The 25122-nt window shown below is 37.5% G+C and overlaps 3 protein-coding genes across 4 annotated transcripts; all 3 read right to left on the bottom strand.

The window, feature by feature from the left end:
* Positions 1–2066: 2066 nt before the first annotated feature.
* Positions 2067–8124, bottom strand: MKKS (MKKS centrosomal shuttling protein). The gene is made up of 4 exons (XM_036876190.2): positions 7119–8124; positions 4757–4932; positions 3722–3832; positions 2067–2835 (listed from the first exon to the last, which is right to left on the bottom strand). The coding sequence occupies exons 1-4, from the start codon at positions 8101–8103 to the stop codon at positions 2395–2397; spliced, it is 1713 nt and encodes a 570-aa protein (XP_036732085.2). The 5' UTR covers positions 8104–8124; the 3' UTR covers positions 2067–2394.
* LOC130683857 (uncharacterized) lies at positions 8117–24990 on the bottom strand. Of its 2 annotated transcripts, none has more exons than XM_057502729.1 (3): positions 24895–24990; positions 18281–18339; positions 8117–8521 (listed from the first exon to the last, which is right to left on the bottom strand). In XM_057502729.1, exon 3 carries the CDS (start codon positions 8476–8478, stop codon positions 8326–8328), a length of 153 nt encoding a protein of 50 aa, XP_057358712.1. In that variant the 5' UTR covers positions 8479–8521; positions 18281–18339; positions 24895–24990; the 3' UTR covers positions 8117–8325. The 2 variants fall into 2 exon arrangements, with proteins under 2 accessions (XP_057358712.1, XP_057358713.1); XM_057502730.1 differs by lacking the exon at positions 24895–24990 and adding an exon at positions 13585–13683 and having other exon boundaries at positions 18281–18328.
* On the bottom strand, positions 13585–13794 carry LOC130683856 (uncharacterized). The gene has a single exon (XM_057502728.1). The coding sequence runs from the start codon at positions 13792–13794 to the stop codon at positions 13603–13605; it is 192 nt and encodes a 63-aa protein (XP_057358711.1). The 3' UTR covers positions 13585–13602.
* Positions 24991–25122: the final 132 nt, after the last annotated feature.

The following is a 25122-nucleotide window of genomic DNA, read 5'->3' as shown; positions in this document are numbered from 1 at the left end:
TGATGATTTTCTTGAGCTGTTAAGGAATTCTGTTCTGTTTTTAATTATTTACAGTATTTTCTAGTAAGGATTGTCTACAACTTCAGGGAACACGATTTTATGGCAAAGCTAAAAATGGCTATTTTGAGAGATGGAGACCTAAATTAACCTCTAAGTTCATTTGGAGGGATTCACTGTGGCATCCCTCTTGGAGCAACTTGGAAATGCAGTAGAGGGCCAAGGAGACCCAGGACAATTCCCATATTCCTGTGTGACACACTTTAAGTGAATGTAGAAACCCCACTGCAAACAGGTGAGAGAACATTACCTTTACTTTTTGGTGTGAAGGAAATCAAGAATGCTTTTTTTCCCCACTGTGTGACCAAGTTTTCAGTATGCAATTATAAATAAGCTTTTACCTATGCCTTTATGAGATGCCTATTGCTGCGTAACAAATTACACACAAAACTTGACTTACAACAAAATTTTTTATCTCTGATTTTGTGGGTCAGCAATCAACCCAGGTGTGACTTAGCTAGATTCTCTGCTTCAGGGTCTCTATGTCTGCAGTGGCAGGGGCTACCCTAAGGCTCTACTAGGAGGATCTTCTTCCAAAATCACTCTAGTGGTTGTTGGTAGGATGGACTGTTGGCTGGAAGCCTCCCTCCGTCCCTTGCTATGTGGGCCTCTCCATAGGGCAGTTTCCAAGCTGGCAGCTGGCCTCCATCACAGGGAATAAATGAGACATCAAGAGAACAGCTCTTCTTACAGCCTGGTATCAGAAGTGACATTTCTCACTTATGCTGTATTCTACTACTAGAAGCTATTCAGCAGGTTCCATTCACAACAAAAGGGAGGGCTACTGCGGGGGTCAGGGGAGACATTGGAAGCCATGTTAGAGGCTGCCCATCACATGCAAAGTACATTCACACCCTCCCCCAATTCTCCAGTTTCACTGCATTACAACATGAGTGCAAAGTCTAGAATCTCATCACTGACACCAGGTCAGGCGGGTGAGTCTCCTCAGGTGAAGTTCTTTAAGGACAGCTCTTGGTGGATGCTTCCTCTCCATCTGTTATTTGCCTTCCTCTCCCAACATCCAGTGATGGATCAGACACAGGATAATCCCAATAACCACAGGAAGACATTCCTGCTCACAAAGGGGGCGGGGAGGAAATGGAGACTCAGGGGAGTCACTACATCCAGCCCACACTCAAGGGAAGGGGCTATGCATGGCCTGAAAGCCAGGAGGTGGGGGGCACTCGGCCACCTTAGAGGCTCCCTGCCTACCACACTGCCCTTGTATTCGATTCGAGTAACAAAAGAAGTAAAGTTTTAGAGAAGTATTTTATGGGCATGAGCGTAGCTGATTTTCCAGTATATGTTGTGATCCTGTGAGTTTGTATGGCAATTGTTTCTTTGGCTCAGGGTAAAAATTCTTTTAGACTATGAGAATATTGGAGAAATTGCTTAAAAATTCTATCTCCCTCTGTCATGGCTATGGATCTGATCATTAACTTTTAAGTTATTTAATTTTCCAAAAGTTTTCAAGATGTTTTCCTAAAATTTAATATAATACCTGTTACAGTGCCATACGTATTCCTATGGCTATAGCCTGTATTTCTTCTTCAATTTATCACTGCAGGTTTTATTTGCATAAAATTGAAATTACATTCCTTGGTGAAACATCAGTGTCTCCATTCTGAATAGGAGCATTGTTCTAGTTTCTTTTTTGCATTATTGACTCAAATAGAGAAATACCTTTTCCACTTCTTTTCTCTGTGCTTAGTTACTACCTCAATCTAATTTTTCCTAATTACACATTTCCTCAAAGTACACAAATGAAGAACTGTGATTCAAACTAGCAACTACAGGTAGACTAGTTTCTACATCAATCACTACCCACTACCTGATACAGCCTCAGATAAACAATGCTGAGATGTTACCACGTGTACAGTTCCAGTATTTCTTTTGATTGAGCAATATGCACTGTATGCTTTGTGATATTTTGGAATCTAATTTTATACTTTAAAGATACATAATTACTAACTAAAAATATGTATAATCAATATATCCAAAGCAGAGCATAATTAGAATTTTTTATTTCTTAGAATGCTGTCAAAATAACAACAAAAATTTAGAATATACAGTGGTATATTATGTGGAATCCCTAGATAACTATAATGTCTTTAATAATAATGTTTCATAGTTATTACTCTGTGGTATTTCTATTCGAGAATCATACCTTTCTTTCCTTATATGAGTAAACCTATAATTTTATGAATCATCTATCCAAATATGCAGAACAGGCCTTCGGGAGAGAACAAATACACTCAATATTTCTCCTAATTGACACCTTACTAGTTTTATTTTTGTAATATAAACATATCTTGCATCAGTTAAACTTATCATACATCAGTTTTTATCTTCAACGACATATGAAAGATCCAAAATCAAATTGGCTGTCTCCACAGCCACCTGTAGGCCACTAAGCTTAGCAGTAAAGCAGTCCAAGCTCAGGTTACTGGCTGAGTTTGCAGCTTCCTGTGGAAGGCAGGGTTGTGGTGCAAAAGGATGCCGAGTACTCCTTAAGAAGGACCAGCTGAGTTCTTCCTGGCTATTGTATAGTCCACAGCCACATCTTGAAAACAAATCTGTCCAGTTAGCAACACAGGGAGAATCTGCCTGAATTGACCAAAGGTGTCCATACTTCATGTCAGTGACAACTTCACCTCCATCATGTTCTAAAGAGCCAGCGAGAGATTCTAGCGCACTGCAGAAGGCTTCAGTAATTAGCTTAAGTTCTGTTTGAGTACATCCATCATCTTTGAGAATGCTTTGTGGTTCGTTACAAGTCTAAAGAGTAATAAAACCATTGAAACACAGAGCAATTAGTATTATAAAAATGCTTTTGAAAAACAATACTTGGTTAAACTCCACTCATAGAGTTATTACTTACTTTCAATTTAGTTAGGGATTTGGCAAGATGCTACTGGCTATATATGGGTCAGCTTACCATTATATAATCTCTTAACCTGATAGGTTACAGTAAAAATGTATGCAACCAATCATGTCATTAGAATGAATGAATCAGAATAAACCCCATCATCAGATTCTGTCTGAATGACTGCCCAGTTGTGCCTCAACATATGAAGTACAAGGCATAATATGTTACAGGTTAATTTAACCCAAAATTTACATTAAATTTTAACTTCAAACAGGTGAACTTACACTAAATTTATCAATTATCAGGAAATGGAGTGTCCTAGATTAGTCAAAAATATTCTATTTGACAGACTACATATCAAAAGTGGATACCAATTTTAAAATTAGAATATAATACTTAGAATACTTTAATAAATGAATTCAAAATCAAGTCTTTTCTTGAAGATCCAGAGGTACTGAAATATTTGCAGAACCTCAACACTTTCATTGTGCATATCAGTTATTACTGTTGTACAGCAGTTGAGACCTCTAATATGACAACTCCCATGAACAGAGGGCTTACTTCAATATGCAATGTTCAGACAATACAACAGTGATCATTTGGTAAAATGTTGGATTAATAATGTCATGTGATAAAGATATTACTTTATATTTCAAGTGTTTTACAACACAGTATCTGATTTGGACTACTGAGAAATGAAGCATTAAAGGCTCCATGGTATTATGATTTAGCTTACCATCTCATACAGTGAATACTCCTGAGAATTCAGATCATCTGAAGGACTATCTAGCCTACCTTGTGTCTGATATATGCTGCCAAATGAGTTTCAGTACAGCCACCTCCCAACAAAACACATGGTTCCTTGACTGTTAACTGCAAAACGTGCAGTGCTGTTTGACATACAAGCTAAAAAAGGAACAAATTATCAGAATGAGACATTGATGTCAGCTATACAAAGAAATATAACTATGTTCTCAAGGCAACTTAGATAAGACTCAAGGAGCCTGATTTTAATTGCAAAAGAACAGGACTTGTATTGCCAAGGTTATAATGTGATGAATACATTTTGGAGTAATAAAGATTAGAGATTAAAGAAAAATACTTTAGCCAGATGCTTCCTTTCATGGGCCAGATTAGTATCTTTTTTCATACACACTTACTCTTTAAGTTGATATTTACAAATGGCCTCAAAAATAGCTGGGTCAGCAACGTTTTCTAGTACTTCTACTAAAGAAAGTAGTTCAGTCTAAATAAGTAAGTTGTACAAACGCTACAGCATTTATTTCAAGTTGCTTTGGAAATGGTAACACAGCTACAACCCAACCACAAAAAAAAGAGACCTTTAACATTTACCAAGGCTGTATCCTTGAGTACATGTGAATCTTCACGCTTGTGACCAATACCATGGTTTATCACTTTCCTTATATAAAAGTTGCATGTGTTGTTTGTACATAACAAAAACCTCTATTAAGAAATGGATGATGGGGATGACTGGGGAACTCATTTTCTAAGTGTATTATTCATATACATTAGTATCAAAGAGTATGTGATTCAAGTTAATTTCTTAAGAAAAGTTTATGTCAAGGACCTTTAGATTGTAAATACTAGAAATAATAAATGGTAACACATTCCAAGTCTACTGGAATGCCACAGGCAATTAAATCAGCTGGTGACTCTCTCATTTTTGTTGTTTTTGCTATCTAATACACCTAGGGAAGTCACGGGAGGGGAAACATAGCTTACCAATGTGAAAAACATTATAGTAACTGTCTGAATGACTAATCCTTGTCTCAGCTTCTAGACAGGGAATTAAAAAAGTTCATTACCTACCTTCAGCTCCTTCCAGGCAGTGTCATTTCTGCTGCAGAGGAGCAAGCTGCAGACAGTCATTTCATTAGGAATGAGATGGAAAAAGTGCTTCAAGCCAAACTTTGCCATGCACAAATCTTTCACACTTCCGTAACTACTAGGAGAGATTGAGGCTAGAGAACCAATAGGTTGTGTTCCTATTTTTTAAAGTTTAGAAAACACAAAATGTATGAGTAAAGATGGCGCAATCATTTAAAATTATATTTATTTCCAGCCAATATAAAAGTCCTATAAGCATGTAATTTTAAACATGAAATATGGGATAAAATGATAATGAGTGCATCTTCTAAAAAAGTAGAACTCTGTTATTAAAATTATATACAAATAAAGCACTGGGTCTTGGGTTTACAGACTTCTTTAAACTCTCTGGAAAAGGCACACAAAAGTTTGTATATATTTTCCGGGAGCTCAAAAAATTTTTTAGAATCCAGAAAATAATCACTGAACAATTTCACTTATCCAAATATCCTTTCCTCTCTACTTCTGAAGCCTCAAAGAATAGGGAATACAAAACTACCTTCTGAATATAATGTGATTTAAGGGCTTTGTAAAACTCATGTAGAAGAATTTTATGTAAAATATGAACTAAAAAACAATTTAAGGGGGAAAAAGCCTACATCTTGTATAATTTCGCATGGTAGATGCAACAGAGGATGTGGTGAGAGGATCTGGCTTTACTGTTTATCAGCCACTGGACGTGGAGCCAGTCACTCATGTTATTTAGCTTTCTGGGTGGGCTTCCCCCTTGAGAGAGTAAAATGGGGATCATAATGTCCTCTTCACAATAAAATGTTAAAAATGCTCTGTGAGCCATGACAAGTTTCACACACATCAGCTCCCATGCAGTCCTACTACTTAACCCAGGTTATCAATAAAGAGGAATTTTGTTCAAAGGGGAAGAAAGGACGTAATGTTAACCCTAGATATCCCAGGGAAGGTGGATTAGGCCCAAACGTACTTTGCCTACTCTTACTTTACCAAAGCCATGGGCTTGGTATAGTTTTTTCCCCCTTCCCTTCTATCTCAAAAGGTCTCTGCTCCCAAGACCCCAGGATTAAAGCTCTGGCAATTAATATGTTCTCGTTACACACATATGGGATAAAAACCAATGTGGCTGGTGTGGAAACTGAGTGCCCACTTTTAATATTGTGTCTACTGCAAACTGCTTCGTATTTTAAAAACCAATTAAATAAACCAATGTGGCTGGTGTGGAAATCCAGTGCCCACTTATAATACTGTGTCTACAGCAAAATGCTTCATATTTTAAAAATCAATTAAATAATCTGTAATATCCAATATTCACAACTGAAATAATCTGATTTCATAAAAGCCAGTAAATAGTTAAGGACTGGGTCTGACCCACAATGTCAATATCAAATTCCAGAGAACAATTTCCATTATTTCTTAATAATTTCCACTTTGACACTCACTAGCTTAGAGAGGTAGGGCAATAACCCAAAGATATTAGGTATTCAACACTGGCATACATACTACTACTTTTGATGATTTATAATAAGACCAAAAATAGTGAACTTTAACTTAAACATTGCAATCAGTCAGAATGAAATGACTGATAGGTTGTCAATGCAGTTAAAGGGATATTGACAAGTGGCTCAGATGAGGGACTCTTCAGCTTGCCATTTTACTTTGGCTCTAATAGGTGAATATCAACCTTATATCTAGTCTTAATTTGCTTAGTTTGTGAAATACAGTGAATTTCTTGCCTACTATAATTCTGCATGTTACTAAATATATTGGTCAATTCACCAAACATTTTAGAACACCTACTGCAGACGAGGCCTACTGTCAGCATTACAAATAAAAGATAAGCCCAGTACATACACATACACCCCTAATTAGGAACCCACTATTTATGCATAGTACAGTAGTTTGCTGGAGTTACAAAAGTGAAGGGAATACAAAACTACCTTCTGAATATAATGTGATTAAAGGGCTTTGTAAAACTCATGTAGAAGAATTTTATGTAAAATATGATAGACCTTCTATGATTATGAGGCAGACTTCTCAACAGTCTGTAAGGTATTTCCGGGGGGTGGTTAATAGTTTTAGAGTATAAGACTCTCCAGTACATGTTGGGGCTGGAAATACAAAGAAATAGCTATAATCACTCAAATTTTAATAAGTGAATAATAGGATATCTTTTTCAGAAACCACCCTTGCTGCCAGATGATACATGTTGTGAGGCTGGCAGCTTCTAAAATTTTTCAGGATGTTAACACGTGACACACACCAAGAATATCTCTGCTCAAAAAAAGTGTGATTTATTGACTGTAAGGGGAAAAAACTTGAAAATGCTTTTTACCTGTCATTTTACTCAGGGGTTCCATCAGAGCTGCCCCAACTCTGTCTATGGCAATAACACGATGCACACTGAGAAACTGTTTCAAAGATGGGTGAATAACTTTTTGGCACAAGATGAGATCTACATTATCACTAACTAGCTGCCTTCCTAGGTTAAGCAACTGATCCAGGGCTGCATTTTCAAGAGAAACCCCAGGACTGACCAAAACACTTCCTTCTCCAGTATCAGACAGATCTCCAGATAACGATGTACAGAAGAGTGCCACCTTGAGGGCATCTGGCTTTGTGATAGGTAGTATCTTCATCAACTGAACACCTGACATTTCAATAAGTATTCCAGGTAATACAGTAGAGTCTGTAACACTCTGCCCTTTTAAAGGCACAATTAAACTCTTTCCTAAAATGAGGTGCTCTTTGGTGTTTTCGGGAATTGTAAGCAAAAAGGCTCTCAGAATCAAAGCACTGATGTGGTCTATTTCCTTTCTGGTGAGCATACAGGCAGGTTTACTTCTTACTATGCTATGCACCAAACAATGGAGGATCTGCGTCCTACTAAAGTCCACTGGAATCCGACAACCACAGACCTCGGACTTGAGGTAACTGGTACAGAGGCTCAAAAGATGCTTATTTAATTTAATAACAGTGGTAGGTGTCAGGCCCACTCTCTGCTCATTTTCAATCAGGGTGCAGCAAAGAATGGCTGTGAATAAGCCACAGTCGCTGAAGCATGATACGTGATTCCTCACGGAAGTTGTCAGGATCTTCAGAATGGGGTGGGTGACAGGAAGGTTAGCCAGCAGGGCTGCCGACTGTGAGGTTGTGCATACAGAGCCGCCAAGGCCGTTGTGCAGCTGTTTCAGCCTCCCTGAAGGGCCGTAGCATGACATCAAGAGTCCTTTCAGGACAGGAAGTGTGGCCCTGACTTGCTCACTTGTTAGTGGTTCACTTTTACACAACGATGGCTTCTTAGCTTCTAAACGAGACATCTTAGTTCAGATGGTAACTGAAGACAGCTTTTATTTTGTTAACCATATTTTTCTGTTTTTTGCAATGTCATGGGTTTTGACATTAAAAAAATTATTCTGAAGGAATGAAAATCGGGATATGTGGTACTATTACTATAAAATTAAATGGTTCCATGTTTATGAAACTAAATCAGCATGTAGTGATTTGATGTTACATTAGTAATTCCAAATACTTATTTTACTTCATTCTTCAATATTCTCTTGTTTGTTTCTAGATTGAGATTTTACAGATTGTTTTGCAGCCCTCTGCATGAAGTATGTTCCAAGGTGGACCCCTATGAAGGAAATCCCAGCTACAAGAAGCCAGTTCTTTCTAATCCAGCTGGTGTTTTTCATCTTTTCTTTCAATTAGCAAGCTCAGATTCAAAGATGCTTCTTTCTGTAAGAAATAAAAATAAAACATTTTAGAGAACTAATTTCAAGACATTTTATAGATTGTAGTTTAATATTTTCATGCTTTGAACCTTTGTGAGAAAAAGCAGCTACCAACTGGCACAAGCCTTCACCAAATGAGAAATGCAAATCAACTTAGACTAAACATTTATTCCTTTATTCTTCAGTGAAGCCCTACAAGAAAAAGTGCTGCTATTTCAATGATTGTGGAATACACAGCAATGCAGCTGGAAAGTCTGTGGTACAGTTATTTGAATATGATATGGAAGAGAAGTACTACATTATAAAAGTCATAGAAGATGGTCTCTGAATCTTAAAAAAAAAGGCCAAATGTTTTTATTCTCTTACATCAAGATTCAATTCTGTTTTTTCCATAACTTTGGCTTGCTTGGAAACCTTAGGTCTGAATGCATTTACATCAAATCCTGCTTGTAAATAATTATGAAAACAAGATAACTGTATTCCTACTGCAGACACTCTCTAATGTACAGTCTAAAGCTGTGTAAATCTGCACAACACATTGTACCAAGGAATAAACCACACTTTTGAAGTGTTTGGTTACAGTCCAAGCTAATTTTCTGTAGTTGTACCCTATCTATCAATGATTTTCAGTTCTGATGATCTTGCAACTAATCTTTGGATGAATAATAAAAAATATAAAACACAGGGAATGTGCTGGATGACAGAGAGAAAAATAGGATCTGAACTGCAATTCAATCTCAAAGAGCCTAAATACCATAAAATGTTATCGTGCACTCAGTGTACTAGCAATTGTACGAGTTTCCTTAACAAGGTTGTAAACAGTGTGCCTTGAGGCATAAAATCTGACACTTTAATAATGTGTGGAGAGAATAAAAATCTCAGGTCATGGACCTTATTTGCTGAGGCTTGGCACAGTGAAGGTGAAGGTTCAGCCAATTATTAGTTATTTTCAGGAATATGCTAACTATGCTAACCACTTAGACATCATTTGGCTTAAACAACACTAATTAGACTACCCCAATGAAAGTATGACCTGAAGTAGACTATGGCACAGTCTGATTCAGACAGAAAAGGTGATGTGAAGATATGCTAAGAGGAGGTGAAGAGAATGAAGGAATGTTACTTGAAATGGGATTTTGGTTACCACTCCTGCCAATTGAGTTAAATGGTGGTAACCATGGCAACAGGGCCCAAATAAAGTGGAGGCAATGACAGCCAGCTTTCTTCCTGTGACTGATAAAGCTAGTCACCTTTTTTTAATAGCATGAGGAGGGAAACATTCTGTTTATTTATGCCATGAATATTCAATATACCTAAATGTTATTTTAATGGTTATTTTAGATTCTGTGGCATATTTTACATGTGTGAAATACATTTAGATGAATTCTTAGTGAAGTGATGTCTGGATGTTAATTTGCAAGTTACAAAAACACAACACAAACCATAAATCACAACAGAAACTGTGATCAATAAAATGATTTTTCTAATTAAAAGTAATTTTTCAATACATACTAGGGACATGCAACTTTTCAAAAGTGGACTGCCAAGTTGAAACCTTGGTCTTGTGGTAGTAAGACCAGTAACAACAGCTTTTGGTTAACATCTCCATAAAATGGGAAAGGAAGAAATCATTGACAGTGTTGGTCACCCTCAAATCATTTTTAGGATGTCAAAATTTGCTGACTTGTGGTCAGAAGTTTAGATCCAGACAAAATAAGGTATAACTGAAAGAAGAGCAATGAAGCAATACACTGGGCTGGCTTATAGAATAGGTTCAGAAATGTCAGTTCAGCTCTGTTAAGACTCTTTCTTCTTCCTAACAATGTGATCCATAGATCCAAAAGCTACCATCACATGAATGGTCTTGACTATTTCTAGATACACTGGCCTGACATATGGGCTTTTTGCAGTGATGGATAACTTAATTAAATAATAATTAAACTTACATGACTGTATTCTAAATTCAGATATACACTGTAAAATATAATTTAAAGAAATATAAATTAATAAAATTTTCTAAAAGGAATCAGGATTCCTTGGAAATGGATGATTCTAGGTCTGAGGCAAGAAATATACAAGATGAGCTGGGCACTTTTTCTGCCAAAAAGTCATACATAATGTTATCAAAGACTACTTGGGACATATTAAAGGGCACAGGAAAAAAGTCACACACTAGTCAAGCCAAAAGGGACAGTTTGAACCTTAAAAATAATATTGCCAGTAAGATTGAGATCATTAAAATATATACAAACCCATGAATTCCTATAGTCATTAAAAACAAAAACCCTCATTGCTGACAGGGAAATAAGAGCATCTTGCTCTTCCTTCAAAAATGCATTTTGAGGGTGAGTGAATAGTTTGTGAGGGAAAGTTGTTCCAGCTAATAAATGGAGAAGGAATGATACAAAGTATTTGAGCATCATCATTTTGCAGCCCCTAATGAATAATGGATTAGACTGTCACAGGGGTTGGCAAATTACAGTCCATGGGCTATATTATACCCAGTCCACTGCTTATTACTGTAAAATAAAGTTTTATTGGCTTGCACTCACATTTTGTGTGTGAATACTTCTGTGCTGCAACAGAAAGTGAAGTGGCTGGAATAGAGACTGTATGGTCTGCAAAGCCTATCTGGTCATTAACAGAAACAGTTTGCCAATTCCTACATTAGAGCAATGATCATCAGTAGATTTTATAATGAAGAGATCAGACTGATAACTCACTATAATCAGCAATACAGAAAGCAGATCCGACATTACATGGGAAACAGTGTGATTCCCCAGGATGTACACCACAGCATCATATGTGAAGTATTCTTGTTCAAAAAAAGGGAACCAAATCAAAGCAAGCCTACAGATCTAACCACCAGATTGCAGGAAATATGGGAGAGAAAGAAATTTATTAAATGAAAAAATGAGGACTCAAATCAACAAAATTCAGAATGTGGGAAATTAAAAAAAAGCAGTCTGAGAGGGGAAATGTAATAGTTGAAAAGACGTATCTACCAAACACAATTAGTGGGCCTTGTTTGGATCCCAGTTCCAATAAAGTACCTATAAAAGGAGATTCATTTTTTTTAAGACAAATCTGGAAATACGAACATGGCTCTGGGTATCCAATGGTAGTATGGAGTTACCATTAATTTTGCAGTGTGATAATGCATGTTCGTTGTGTGTGTTTACCAATATTGTTAAAGACACATACTAAAGCTTGAGATTCACTTTAAAATATTCCAGCAATTTTAAAAGAAGGGGAGGAAGGAAGGATAGATAAAAGAAGATTGGCAAAATGTTGGTCCATGTTAAAGTTGGGTGATGGATATTAGAGAGCTGAATATAGTACCCTCTCTCCATTTTGGGGTGTGTTTGCAGTTTTCCATAATAAAAATAAAAATTTTAAATAAAGGAGAAATACAACACATTCTTTTGATGTACTTCAACTGTCAGGAATCAGTTTAACTCACTCTAAATCTGGTTTTAACATTTGCTCAAAGTCTGTTTTAATACCTGTTTCTGCTTGCCTGACTGGCAGTACTGGCCTCTAAAAATTCTAACTTTAATAGCACTGGCATCTAAAATCTCTTACTATATGTAACTTAAGTTTTAGAGGAGATACGTTTTTTTTCTCAATTAAGTTTCCTCTAGGAATACCTTAATTTTCTTTTTATTTCTTTTTGCACAAGGAGAAAACTACTATTTTTTCTCCAAAGTTTGGCTACACCAGGCCTCCAGATCCTTATGACAAACAAGAATTAAAGGAAAAAATGTCATAAGTACTACACACACACACACACACACACACACACACACACACACACACACACACAGTGACCTCATTACAGTCTGAAAGAGCTCAAATATAAAAACCAACCAACAAACTCTTAAACCCCCTGCTCATGTCCACTAAAACTCCCCCTATAAATAGAAATGTTACACACAGTATCTTAAGGTTATTTTTAAGCTGTTAAGCTTCTAATATTTTATTGTCTGGCTTTTTATATTAAAAATTATCTAATACTTTAAATCATGCTCCTCCCTGTCTCCTTATGAAGATTTAAAAATAAAATCTAGACTTAAAATAAATTTTATCACTAGTCAAAATCACAGTCCTCTTAAAAATGCAGAAAATCTTACTGAAGTCTTCCTTTTACAAGGGGCAGAACCCTAAATTGACCTACCTTATGCCAAAATTAAAAGCACATTTATTACTCACTAGAAGGTCAAAAAAGTATATTAAGACAGAAAATGCTTCACAACTTATAGGGCTACAGTTTTCTGAGGCCAGATGAGTTTCATAATTCATAATTATGAATTCTTGGATTTTAAAAATAAAATATACATTATAACATCCATAATCAAATGTAGTGTTTAATACCCATAATTAACACAATTATAGCATAGTCTGATACTTATAATCAAACACAGTACTTCTGCAGTGAAGTGAAATATTCATATTAAGTGGAATAAAAACCGCAAACTACCTCATGTCAGCGAAGATCAAGTTTTGTTACCAAAGGAGTTATGACAACACCTTTTGGATTTTAAAACTTCTTGGATTTTGGAATTACAGGTAAGGGACTAACAGACCTGAACTATGTAACTATATTATTTCAGAGATTCTCAAAAGTAACAAATTATTTTGAAGCTAAAATACTAGATACTCAGGAATGATTACAGAGTTTTATTTGTCTTGGAAAAAACAGAGAATAATAAAGAAAAGAACCTTTTGCAGGTTACAGATTTTCGTATGTTCCAGAATAGCAGGGAGACAACTGCTCGGTCAGACACATTCAGGCTCCTGGTGACATGCCAGGAGAAAGGACAGGACAAGTAGTGGACTAACTGCCCTTCCTCTTTCCATCCAAGTAACTCTGTCAGACAAGAGGCAAAGCTCTCTGTGGAACCAACTTTCCCAGAAGCACCTGTAGAACAGTACTTTGCTAGTGGGCCATAATGAAAACAATAAGGAACTTGCAAACTTAGGCTTTTTCTTGCTCCTTATTTTTAAAGATCACATTTCTCATTGTTGGAACACAGCAATTGGTTGACCAGATTAAATCAAACTTACCTAAAGACTGCAAGCCTGCTATTTCCCTTGAATGTGTTTCTTCTGAGGACTTGCAGGTGCCAGACTATCTGGCTCAGAACCATCATCCTTATTAGGTATCTGGAAAACAGGGCTGCTTTTGATTCTGTGCCATCCCAAATGTATGAGCCCAACTAAAGGTACCATAACAACCAGAACTTTGTAGTCTCTCCAGAAGGTCTGAAAGCTCATAGTACTTCACTGTCAGAGCACCTAAGAGAAGGTCAGTGGTTAAGAAACAAAAACTCCCTCAAACGACATCTATAAACCACCACAAAGAGAACATATATGTACTCTAATAAAAGCTGACTGTTAAACATTTTTAGTTACAATATATTGCAATGTTGACTCACAAAAGGAGGCATGTTGTAGGCTCAAAGAGATAGCAGTAAATCAGGCTTGGGAAACTTATAAAGCAATATAAACTTTTAGTCAAAAATTATAAAGGAACAACATTTCCTGCTAGGAAAGCTACAAATCTTTGGAAATACTCATGCATGGATATAGTTTTCTTTACATAATGAATTATAATTTCTCTGAGCCCCAGTGAAGTTAAGATTTAAAAAAAATTACATTTAGTAACAATCTTAACAGAAGAATCAAGTGTGAATCCTTAAATATGTGGTAAGAATTTAGATTTTGCATTCTGACAGATGTGATACTGTTTCAACAGAGATTGGGACAGTCATACATGTATTCCAATTGTAGCAAACAAATTATGGCTTGGAATCTACGAATTAGGATGAATTATTGCCATTTGCACATTTGTTTGGAACCACTACATTTTGGAGTATTTATCCTTATCACTAATAACTCTACCCACAGGGGTTACTGTCAACCCAGTTTACATGAAGAAACTGTGGTGAGTAATTTGCCAGAGTGACAAAGCTAATTAGTATTAAAAATAGATTTTTCCCCCCCTCTATCTTTGATTTGGAAAGTGGGCCTCTGTTTCTGATGATCTGTTGGTTTGGGAACTTGAGTCTGTACAACCTCTAAAAACTCCTTATACTTTTTTACTTAAGAGACACTATTAAGTTTTAGTGATTAGTTTACAGACTTGTGATGATACGAATGGACCCACTTTCCAAATTCCTTTCTGAGCACAGACAATAAGGACTGCTCTATCATCTAAGGGACACGCTAAGAATTAGGTTCAACTGCATATGTATGAGTTTCAGTATCATGAAATCTCTTACATTTTTTTTAGTTGTACATAATAGTTTCAAGTATAGAACACAGTGATTTGACATTTATATGTTTACAAAATGCTCACCATTAAGTGTAGTTACCACCTGTCACCCCAACAAATTATTACACTATTACTGACTGTATTCCCTCTCCTGTACCTTTCATCCTTCTGTTATTTATTTTATAACTGGAAGCTTATACCTCTTAATCCCTTTCACCTATTTTGCCTGTCCTTCCACCCTTACCCTTCTGGCAATCACCAGTTTGTTCTCTGTTATTTATGTGTCTGTTTCTGGTTTGTTTATTTGTTCATTTGTTTTGTTTTTTTAGGTTCCACATCCAAGTGAAATCACTTGGTATCTGCCTCTAATTTACTTCACTTAGCCTAACAGCGTATAGGCCCATCTATGTTGTCACAAGTTCTTTTCTTATGGCTGAGTAATAGTCCATTGTATATATGTAACACTTATCCTTTATCCATGTATTGATGGACGCTTAGGTTGCTTCTACATCTTGGCTATTGTACATAATGCTGCAATAAAACATAGGGGTGCATTTATCTTTTCAAATTTGTGTTTTTATTTTCTTCAGGTAAATACTCAGAAGTGGAATTGGTGGACTGTATGATAGTTCTATTTTCAATTTTTTGAGGAAACTTCAGTGTTTTCCATAATGGCTGTACCAGTTTACATTCCCACATTAATTTTGTATGAATGTCATAAGAAAAAAAATCTAAATAGAATTCTTACTTATTCCTTCCTTTATAAGTTTAAAATACAGTACTAATGAAATACCTGAACTGTCACTATATTATTAAACAGAAGACTTAAGAATTATGCCTATATATATATATATATTGTTCCCAGCATTAGAAACCATTTCTCTCCAATCTCCAACTTCACATTTTATAAGGACTCTGTTGCTAAACTTAAACTACTAAATGGAGAAAACATGGTCTACCTGGTAACAGAAATCATTTTGTGGCCTTTCCCTTTTCTAAAGTGCTTTTGCATCCCATTCAGTTCTGCTACCTTCAGAGATCATACCTTTGTCACCATGCTTATGTTCTATCTTTGGACAAAGTCAATTACAGAACTGCATCATGACTGCTTTTAATTGTGAAGCCCAATGTGCAAAGCCTTTGGAGATTTGAGATTTGAGGATGTAATAAAACACTTGGGAGAGGCACTAGGTCATCTGGAGCAATGAAGGAAGAACTATAGTTAAGAACATAGAGGGAAGGATGGACAGAGGCTGCACCAAAGTCAGCTGGCTTGTAACTGACGGACAACAGGGCATTTTTGTCCACAAAGTGTCTTCAATGAAAGCTTTAGGAGATACTGTTACTCATGTCTATTCCTCAAAGTTAAGGTGACTTTATCACCTCTGTCACTCTCACCATGAGGTAATCAAGTCACATTACTTTTAATACATGGTATCTCTGCTATTCACTGTTTACTTCTCCATCGTCGCTAACATAATTCAGTATTTGTCAGCTTTTTCCTGAATTATAAATTTTTAGGAAAACAGCTTATAGAATCATTAGGATAAAGGATACAAAAATCAAGTTGGGATAAGTAACTCACTAACTAGAATTTAGAATATATTAAACTATAATCTGTAACAGCAATGCTTGGGAAGGTGTTGTAGAGAATATTCTCTCCACGTAGACATAGCATGTAGTGTGATGTTCTGTGACCCTTCTTCGAGGAATCTCAGATTTGCATCAAATCAGTTACCTACACTTAATGAATCTTTGGGCTATCTATGGATTAAGGTCCTTTTGAGAGGACTGGAAAATGACTAGGGTCTGGATGATAGGGCCTTTTACTTTACAAAGTAAATTTAGAGTCTCCACACTTAATCTGTATAAAAACACTGAGTATCACCCCATATATGAGTCCATCCCCACCAAGCAAGGTAGAACTCCATTTGTCTTTGGGCACTCCATTTTATTTTTAGTGTATTTATTATTCTTTTCCATTCAGATAACTGAAGGGTCTATGCATCTTTTTCTAGATTTAAGTCTAGTTAAACCTGAAAATTAGTTATCTACTTTGACTTAACACTCATTGTTTGCCAAAATATCACTGAGGCCCAGTAACAGCACTTCCTGATTAGTAAATGCTGAGGACTGACTTCATGATTAATTGCTTTAATGCTACAGAACCCTATTTCCTCAAGTTCTCTTTATCTCATATACCAGTTTGGCTAATGGGGGTGAGAGGCAGGTAACTGTTCACAGTGGCACCTCTGTTGTCTTTTGAGAGTACTGGAAAATGACTACGGTCAGGATGATAGGGCCTTTTACTTTACAAAGTAAATTTAGAGTCTTCACACTTAAACCTGTATAAAAACACAGAGTATCACCCCATATATGAGTCCATCCCCACCAAGCAAGGTGGAATTGGTACTCTTTTAAAACAGCATAATGCTTCTTTCACTTAATGGCTTTCCAGCACATTACATGTATTCTATTGCCTAAATAACCAACTTCCCAGACATGCTAGGTTTCACTAAATAAGGCTCATTGCTAATTTAAAGAAAAAGACAACACAGATTTAAAATTTGACTTTTGATGTGGTAGTTAGTGAGGTAATGTGTTCCTTATTTTATTCATATACTCCTGAGGAGCTTTTAAGTACAATCAAATCAAATGTATTTTGGGGATACAATTTTGATTTGATACTTTTTTTCTTCTCAATTGTTCTGTGGGAATTTTTCAAAATGAAAACTCAAAACACTGCTCATTTCTAATATAAATATAGGCTTAATTTTTAAAGTTAGAATATGTAAAATAAGGAAAAGGTAAAAATGTCATCTTTTTGGTTTTAACAAAAACTTGACAATGTGCATGCTGTTTTATAGTCTTTTCTCTCCCCAAGAACATATATCTCCATATTTTAAATAGCTGTATAGTTTTTGATTATATGAAGATATCCTAATTTGACAGATCCCTGATAGAGATGAGATTTTTTTCAGTGCTTTATTGCTAAATATCCTGACAATAAATATTCTTGTAAATACTCCAGAGCCTCTACTCTTAGCTTCTAAATGCTGTTTCCCAGGGTAACATAAAGAATTACTAGATTTTTTAACACCTAAATTTTTCAAATGAACTTACAAGGTTTTTAAAACCTTGACTTTTATGAAAGTTATGGTGCTGAGCAGCAGGGATACTGGGAGATCCAATTTGGAAACACAATGTCTTTTGTGAAGGTCATTCCTTCAAAAACACTTGGCAAGTCATCCCAAGTGGTGTAACTATTTCATGGACACCAGAGATTCCAGAGTCTGAAACACAAATGTGCTTAAAATGACCTGATTTTATGAGCAATAACAGGCTTGTCACTGAAATATTAGTGCTTTTTTTTCATTCATTGAACTTTTCAAGTTTACTTAGAGTAAAACAACAGAAATGACAGTAGGATGATTTTCCCCCCTCCTCACTCCCCTGTTAATGTACCTGTCACTGCCTTTTTCTTACCTTTTGTGAATCTTCTTTAAACACACTCCTAAACAGACAGAACAGAAGGTATGAGACTCCTAGAAAGATGGAAGGAAAAGAAATTAGTAAATTGTAGTTCAGGTCAAATCGTATTTATTTAGTCACTAAAATGCCTTTTGTTAAGTTTTAGAAACATTTAAAGGCAATCTTAACATACATTATGTTTTGGGATACTCTCCTTTCAAAATATATACCTTACATTATTCAAAAGGTTTCATATTTTCTTCTTGTTTTGTTTTCATAGCAATTTTGTGAGACTACTTTATAAGGAAACACTACGTGATTGATTCCAGGACTATTGTCAGTTAATTGTGGCACTCAGCTTAGATTCTAGAGCCTAAAAATATTGGTGTTCCAGTTAGCAATTCTCAAAAGTCAAGAATCAGTGACCCAGCTTTGTCAATAGTCCATCAGAATTTTCAGTGCATGATGATGGATGAGAAGAACACTCCGAGTGCACAGCGCACACTCATGAGAGTCACTGAGGTCAGCTATGCTAGTGAAGTAAGTGCAACTTATCTCAGCGCATGAGAGGTTCACAGTGGTCTTGCGCAACTTTTCCAAAATCAGAGGACGAACGAGTCTATATCCTCTGAACACATCTGTGATCTACTAATAGTTGAGATTAGCTGGGCTAATTTTAGTCCATTTTCTTCAGCTTAGTTCTTAGTACAGAATGAATAGTGAGAGATTAATAAGCAAAACAGGGAGAAGCTTGCTATCTTTCCACCTCAATAAAATGTTGTAGTCTTCTGGAGTACATATAAATATAAAGGCCAAGAAAGGAAAACACTGAGAAAGATAATTCAGATCACAAACACCCTTTAACATTAAGGCATTACTGTGTCTAGAACAACTAACTTTCCCTCTGCCCAATTTATTATCTCTTCAATTTCTACCACTAAGGCCTCTGACAGGCCTACTACAACCTGTTACATTCCAAGCTAAATGAAGATTTCTTGGTGATGGAAGTGGACAGTAAGGTGAAAGGGCAAAAAGGCAATTAAGCTTCCTAGAAAATCCTCAAGAGCCAGGCTCTAGCTACCAGATTATTTCTTCTTTTTACGAAGCATCTTATCAATTAAAACCACCAAGTTTCTCAATTAGGCCTTTTACAGCCTGTATGCAAGACAAACTCTATGCAAAGTGTGTCATTTTGGCTATTGGGCTTGCTGGGCGCCATCTGCTGGTGTTTTGGACACAGTGTAAAGTACAGACTTTTTTTTATATGTCTTCATTGCTGTTCTACTTACAGTATTTGAAAAAATAGTAATTTTTAAAAACTACCACCCAATGTAACTTAATCATGAGGACATCAAACAGAATGTTAAACAATTAACACAGGTCTTCTGATTGTGTTTTTGATGAAGTATACTGGCTGTTCTTTTACAATGACAATGTTGGTGTTAGGTATTTGAATTCTCCATGCCTAAATTCCAATTCCTATGCTGAAAATAGTTCTTTTTAGCCTCAATTTTTAATACAGCAACTCAGATTTTGGCATTTTTGTATACACATTACAACGGATTGCATATTATCTTCATGCCTATTCAACTGATTGGTGTGAGAAAGAAAGTTTCCTTTTTTCTTCTTTTCTGACATCATCTAAAAGTAAGTTTTGCTGAGCTGTTCATCTTGTAAAAACACACATACCCAAAACACTACTGTCATTTCTTGATGAACTAATCATACATGAAATTCTAAGCAAAATCCTACCATCCCCACCCCATCATTCAAGGTCAGCTTGACCTACATCCAGCACAGCCTTGTCAGGAGTGGTTCCTGAGTAGTCAGAGTACAGTGACTGTCAACAGTTATGTGCTAAGTGTTTTATGGTCTTTGTTACCTGCTCCCCCTGCCCCCACCTCCCCACCAACCGTCATGAATTCAATATATTTATAAATAAATAATATAGTAAAAGCATCAAAAGTTTTATATTAGAGTTTTACTAACTGTTGGCAGTTTAAAATGTGAATGAGTGATTAGGGGCTATTGAACAAGAGCAAATCAGCTTCCTGGCAGGCTGAGGCTTATCAGAAAGGTTGTAGTGTTGTTTAGAGTTTATAAAGTTCATAGAGTTGTCTGAGAATCTTTCATCACCTCTCAGCTTTTAAACCTGGCTGCCATTTTATGCTGAGCTTGGTGGGGAAGAGGAACGGGTATAATGCAGATAGTGAGACGTTCCAGACTAAATGTGCAGAAATTGGGCCGTACAGCTGTGACTTTATGTACCCTGGTCAGCTTTGACTCCCTAAGGGGTTGATTTCTGTTTTCATCATTTTTGAGACTTCAATTTACTTTTCACCTTTGTTTCTGAAGATAACCTATAGGCCAGAGTCAACTGTGGCTATTGGGTATTAGTTTCAAGCTCCTGTCCCCACATGTAAAGTCCTATCCATCTCAGGTCTCATCTTACCATCCTTCTCTGCTGTCTCTTTCTACTGTGTATTCAGGGTTCTAACTGCACTATCCATCTCTTCTATCTCCCACCTCCCACCTAATAATGAGTCTTTGTTTTCTGCATAGTCTGATCATTTTTCTCCAAAGAATGAAAAACAAATTCCCTAAAGCAACTGCCCTTCACCAGTCTCCCTTCCTACACAATCTGGTTCCTTTCAAATAATCGATCTTCTTCTAGTTACTTCCCATTTGCACAGGTGAACTCAAGTAATCTGCTTTTGTTCTGTTCTCCATGGAAACTGCTCTAACTATAAAGATCAATCATCGCTCTCCTTGCTTGAGCTCTCTGACACATTCTGATGTGTTTCAGGAACTCCTTTAAGTACTTGGGACTCCAGTCTTTCCTTTTTCAAAGTCTCCTTACTCACCCTTATCCAAGACCTGTTGGTTGTCTTCTCCCTGTGTTCATTTCCTAGATGGTCTCAGTCACATCCAAAGCTTCTATTATAATACACCCACTAATGACTCTTGCATCTTTATCTCCACCTTAGACCCATGTATCAAACCGCTCTTATTCACCTTTACCTAACTGTACCCATGGACAGTCTCAATCTTATCTCATATAAAAATGAAATCCTCCTTCCCTCCCCAATTGTTCCACCTCTATTTCCTGTTCAGAATTAAAAATAAAAAACCCCATGTAACTACTATGCCATTCAATTCAGAATTCTGGATGTAGTGGACTCTGCCCATTTCCTTATCCTCCTCCTTCAGTCAGTCATCCAGTCCTGCCATTTTGACATGACATCACTTAAGATATAACCCTCCCACACTCACAGTCTAGACCCTCTTTACTTCACATGACCTCCTTGCTTCCAATCCTGTGGTTCTCTATGTGTGGTCCCCTCACCAGCAGCATCAGGACAACTGGGAACTTAACAGAAGGGCAAGTTCTTGGGTCACCCTTGACCTATTGAATCTGAAACTCTAGGGTGGGGGTCTAAAAAGTAATCTGTGTTTCAACCAATTCTCTAGGTAATTCTGAAGCTAAAGTTTGAGAACCACTGTTTCAGTTTACTTCCTACTAAATTTACTCCACATTCTTAATATAGCCATGTTGCTAAAATACATAAGTCTGGTAGTGTTTCTACTGTACTAGCAGCCTTTACTAATACTGTTGACTGGAAGATGAAATCTAAATTTCTTAGTACAGTGTAAAAAGCCCACCAGGATCTAATTCCAGACCACCAGTTTTCAGAAGGTAAAGCACAGTAAATCATTTGGGAGAGAACCCAGGTTACCTAGTGATTAAGGGGAAGAGCTGTGGAATCCCACTGCCTGGGCTTTCCATCCCCACCTTTATAACTTCACAACTGGCTGTGTGGCCTTGAATGAGGCACTTCACTTAATTCCACTATACCTTGGTTCCATCACCCATCAAATGAGAATAATGACGACTTCCATGTTGCAAGGTTTTTGTGCAGTTAGCACAGTATCTGTCACTTAGTCTGGACTTGTTGATTATAGCTTACTTATTTTGATGATTTCAAAAGGAAAAATACATTACTGGAGTCAACCTGCAACAGCAAGAACAGGACAGGTCTAGAATGGCTGCCTAGACTAAGGGAAGTGGTCCTCATAAAGGAGGCCTGCTTCTCTGGGCAGTTTCAGTTACTTTAGATGTGAATATAAATACCTAGATTCTAATGAAAGAGTTTCTGAGGACTATGAGGCTATTTTGATTAGAGGGTGGCTCTGTAATCAGATTCCAGGATGTTACAGTCAAGCTCTTACGGTGAAAGCCAGGAAAACTCAGGGACAGAGCAAAGCTGCAAAGACAGAGTGAATAGTTTCATATTTGTTTCTCAACAGTTAATGAAGTTAGAGTTGCCAAGTGACTAAATTTGAGATTCCTAGTTTGACAAGACTTGGACACATTTTCAGAAATGTTGTTGGTAACTTAAAAGCAAAGGCTTTCAGTAACAATGAGAATCAAACTATAACAACCGTCACAAATTAGTTATGATCTTGGGCAAATTACTTATCTTTTGCCTTAATTTCATAATCTGTAATATGGGGCTACATTACAAAGATTACTACATATATATCTATGTATTGTTTAGTAAAGTGTTTAGTATGTGGGAAATGCTCAGTACATGGCAGCTGTTATTATTATTATTGGAAGTGCATTAGTGCATTATTTTCAATACAAACCACATAAAAAAACAGGCATTTCTGGAGATTTGTTTGACCAAAGCAATTATATATTATCATCTAGTATTTCATATAATATTTGGTTATAACTTAAAAAACTGGAGAATATTGTAAAGACAAACCCAATACAGTCATAGCTACAGTACTTATACATCACTTAGGGTTTACCAATTTTCACTCCAAATATGTGAGATTAATTTTATTCAAATGTTTAGTGTTTATTAGGTGCCAGCAAGACATTAGGCTGGGAGTCAGGGGTGGAGTGGGATTACCAGGATGAATAAGGTCCTCAAAGAGAATACAAGCTTGAGAAGAGAAAGGTACAACCCTCATAAAACATGACTAAATGCTGTATCAGTGTAAAAGAAATACTGTATAGATTAAAAGCTTTTGCCATGTGGACTAAAACTGAACTAGGCAATCTCTCCTGTCTTCCTCTGAATTAGTCTCAATCCAGTTTCACTTACTCTATCTTTAGTTACAGCAGGGGTCAATATCTAGAAACACTGGTAAGTGCCACCCACAATATCAGAAGGTAGCAGCCATTTGTTTACTTCACTATATTCTCAGTCCTAGCAGAAAGTGGAGAGTCTTGCTCCCTTTGTCCTACGTAGGGTGGCTTATTCTAGTGCTTCAGCATTTAGTTCAGATGTCACCTACTCATAGGGCCTTTCTCTGAGCACCCAATCCAATTTCTTCCCTCTCCCACCCCCACTATTCTCTACACATCTAGTACCTTCAAAGTGCTACCTCTGTGGTGAATGCTGCGATTATCTCCCTTAAGAAAGACTTATTTTCCCAGCTCCTGGGGGCGCTGAGACAGCCCTTGGCTGTTAGTGAAGAGGGATGCCCTTTCCAGAGCAACAGGCATCCAATGACTGATTATTGCAGGAGTATAAAGGCCTGGCCCTTCCCTCCAACTTGGGACAACTTTGGAGGGCCACCCCAGCACCAGAGTTCCCAAGGGACTGGTGGAGGAGCCCTTCTTTGGGACTGCATTCCAACTCAACTTTTTCTATCCACCCAATCCTGTTTCCTTTCTTCCTTGGTAAGATCTAAAAAGTCTTTTCTAATTAATGTCCTGTCCACAAATCTCCCCAGAGTCTGTTTTCCAGGAAACCAACCTAGCACAACTTGGAAACTGTACATTTCTCAGTGTACTTATTGTTTCTTCTCCCATCCTTAGAATATAAGCTCCATGTGGTCAAGAACCATGCCTTTTGGTTGCTACTACATATGCTAACTCAGTACTGTCACTTATCTATATACCTATGTATATGAACATAAATACAAATTGTCGATATTAATGAAAGAAACTGCCAGAACTGACAACCTCTGAAATGGTAACAGGATTTGGGCATGGTCCCACTTGAGAGGTTGATGAGCGTGACCTCAGGCGGTCTCCTCCACCTCAAAAGAATTTCCATCCCCATAACCTCGAAGGACCCGTGAGTCGGCTTCTGCTTTCCCACCGTTGGCAACGCAGTGCTGTACAACAGTTCTGACGTCCCGTTCCACGTCAGAGGGTGGCTCTCGCCTCCCAGACACACACAGGCATACAGTGACCTCTCCCAGTCTAGGAGTGAGCGGCCGGGCCCAGATTCCACCCGGAAGGTGGCTGCGCAGGTGCAGTCGGTGCTTCCACTCTAACGCCGTTTCCATCCGGTTCCCGGTGCGGCCGTGCAGGTGGGACAGTGAGGAAGGTCCACACCTGGAACTCTACCCACAATGCTGGAACACCTACCTCCTCGCGATCTACACTCCTTCCACCAGAGAGTACTTACGGCCTATAGCTATTTTAAAGATAGGTCTTTAGCTTTATAAGGAGCCAGACTCCTCCTCGTCTCCGCCCCCAAATACCCTTCTGTGAGGACACAAGTCACCTTTCTGAGAGCGAGGAGGAGGGCACCTACAAGCCCCTTTTTCTCTCTGGCTGGGCAGAAAGCTGGTTTTTCCACCTGAGGTTCCGGCGCTCTCACCTGCCCACCAGCCGCAGAGCCTCCTTGGGCCGGCGCCACTAGCAGGGCCCAGAGGCCGAGACTCCCGCAACCGTCACCTAAGTCTCCGTAATCCGCGCCGGGCGCTGGGAGACCGAGCATGCGCAGCTTCGCGGGTGGCCCGCGCCCAGCTCGTAATCCGCTCCTCCGGGTTTTAGTGAAATCTCAGCCAAGAAAGCTGTGGCACGGACCATAAAGAACAGGGGGCGG

The sequence above is a fragment of the Manis pentadactyla genome, chromosome 5, assembly GCF_030020395.1.
Source record: "Manis pentadactyla isolate mManPen7 chromosome 5, mManPen7.hap1, whole genome shotgun sequence".
NCBI lineage: Eukaryota > Metazoa > Chordata > Mammalia > Pholidota > Manidae > Manis > Manis pentadactyla.
Note: the sequence above shows the minus strand (reverse complement) of the source record. Positions and strands in the feature narration are given on the sequence as shown.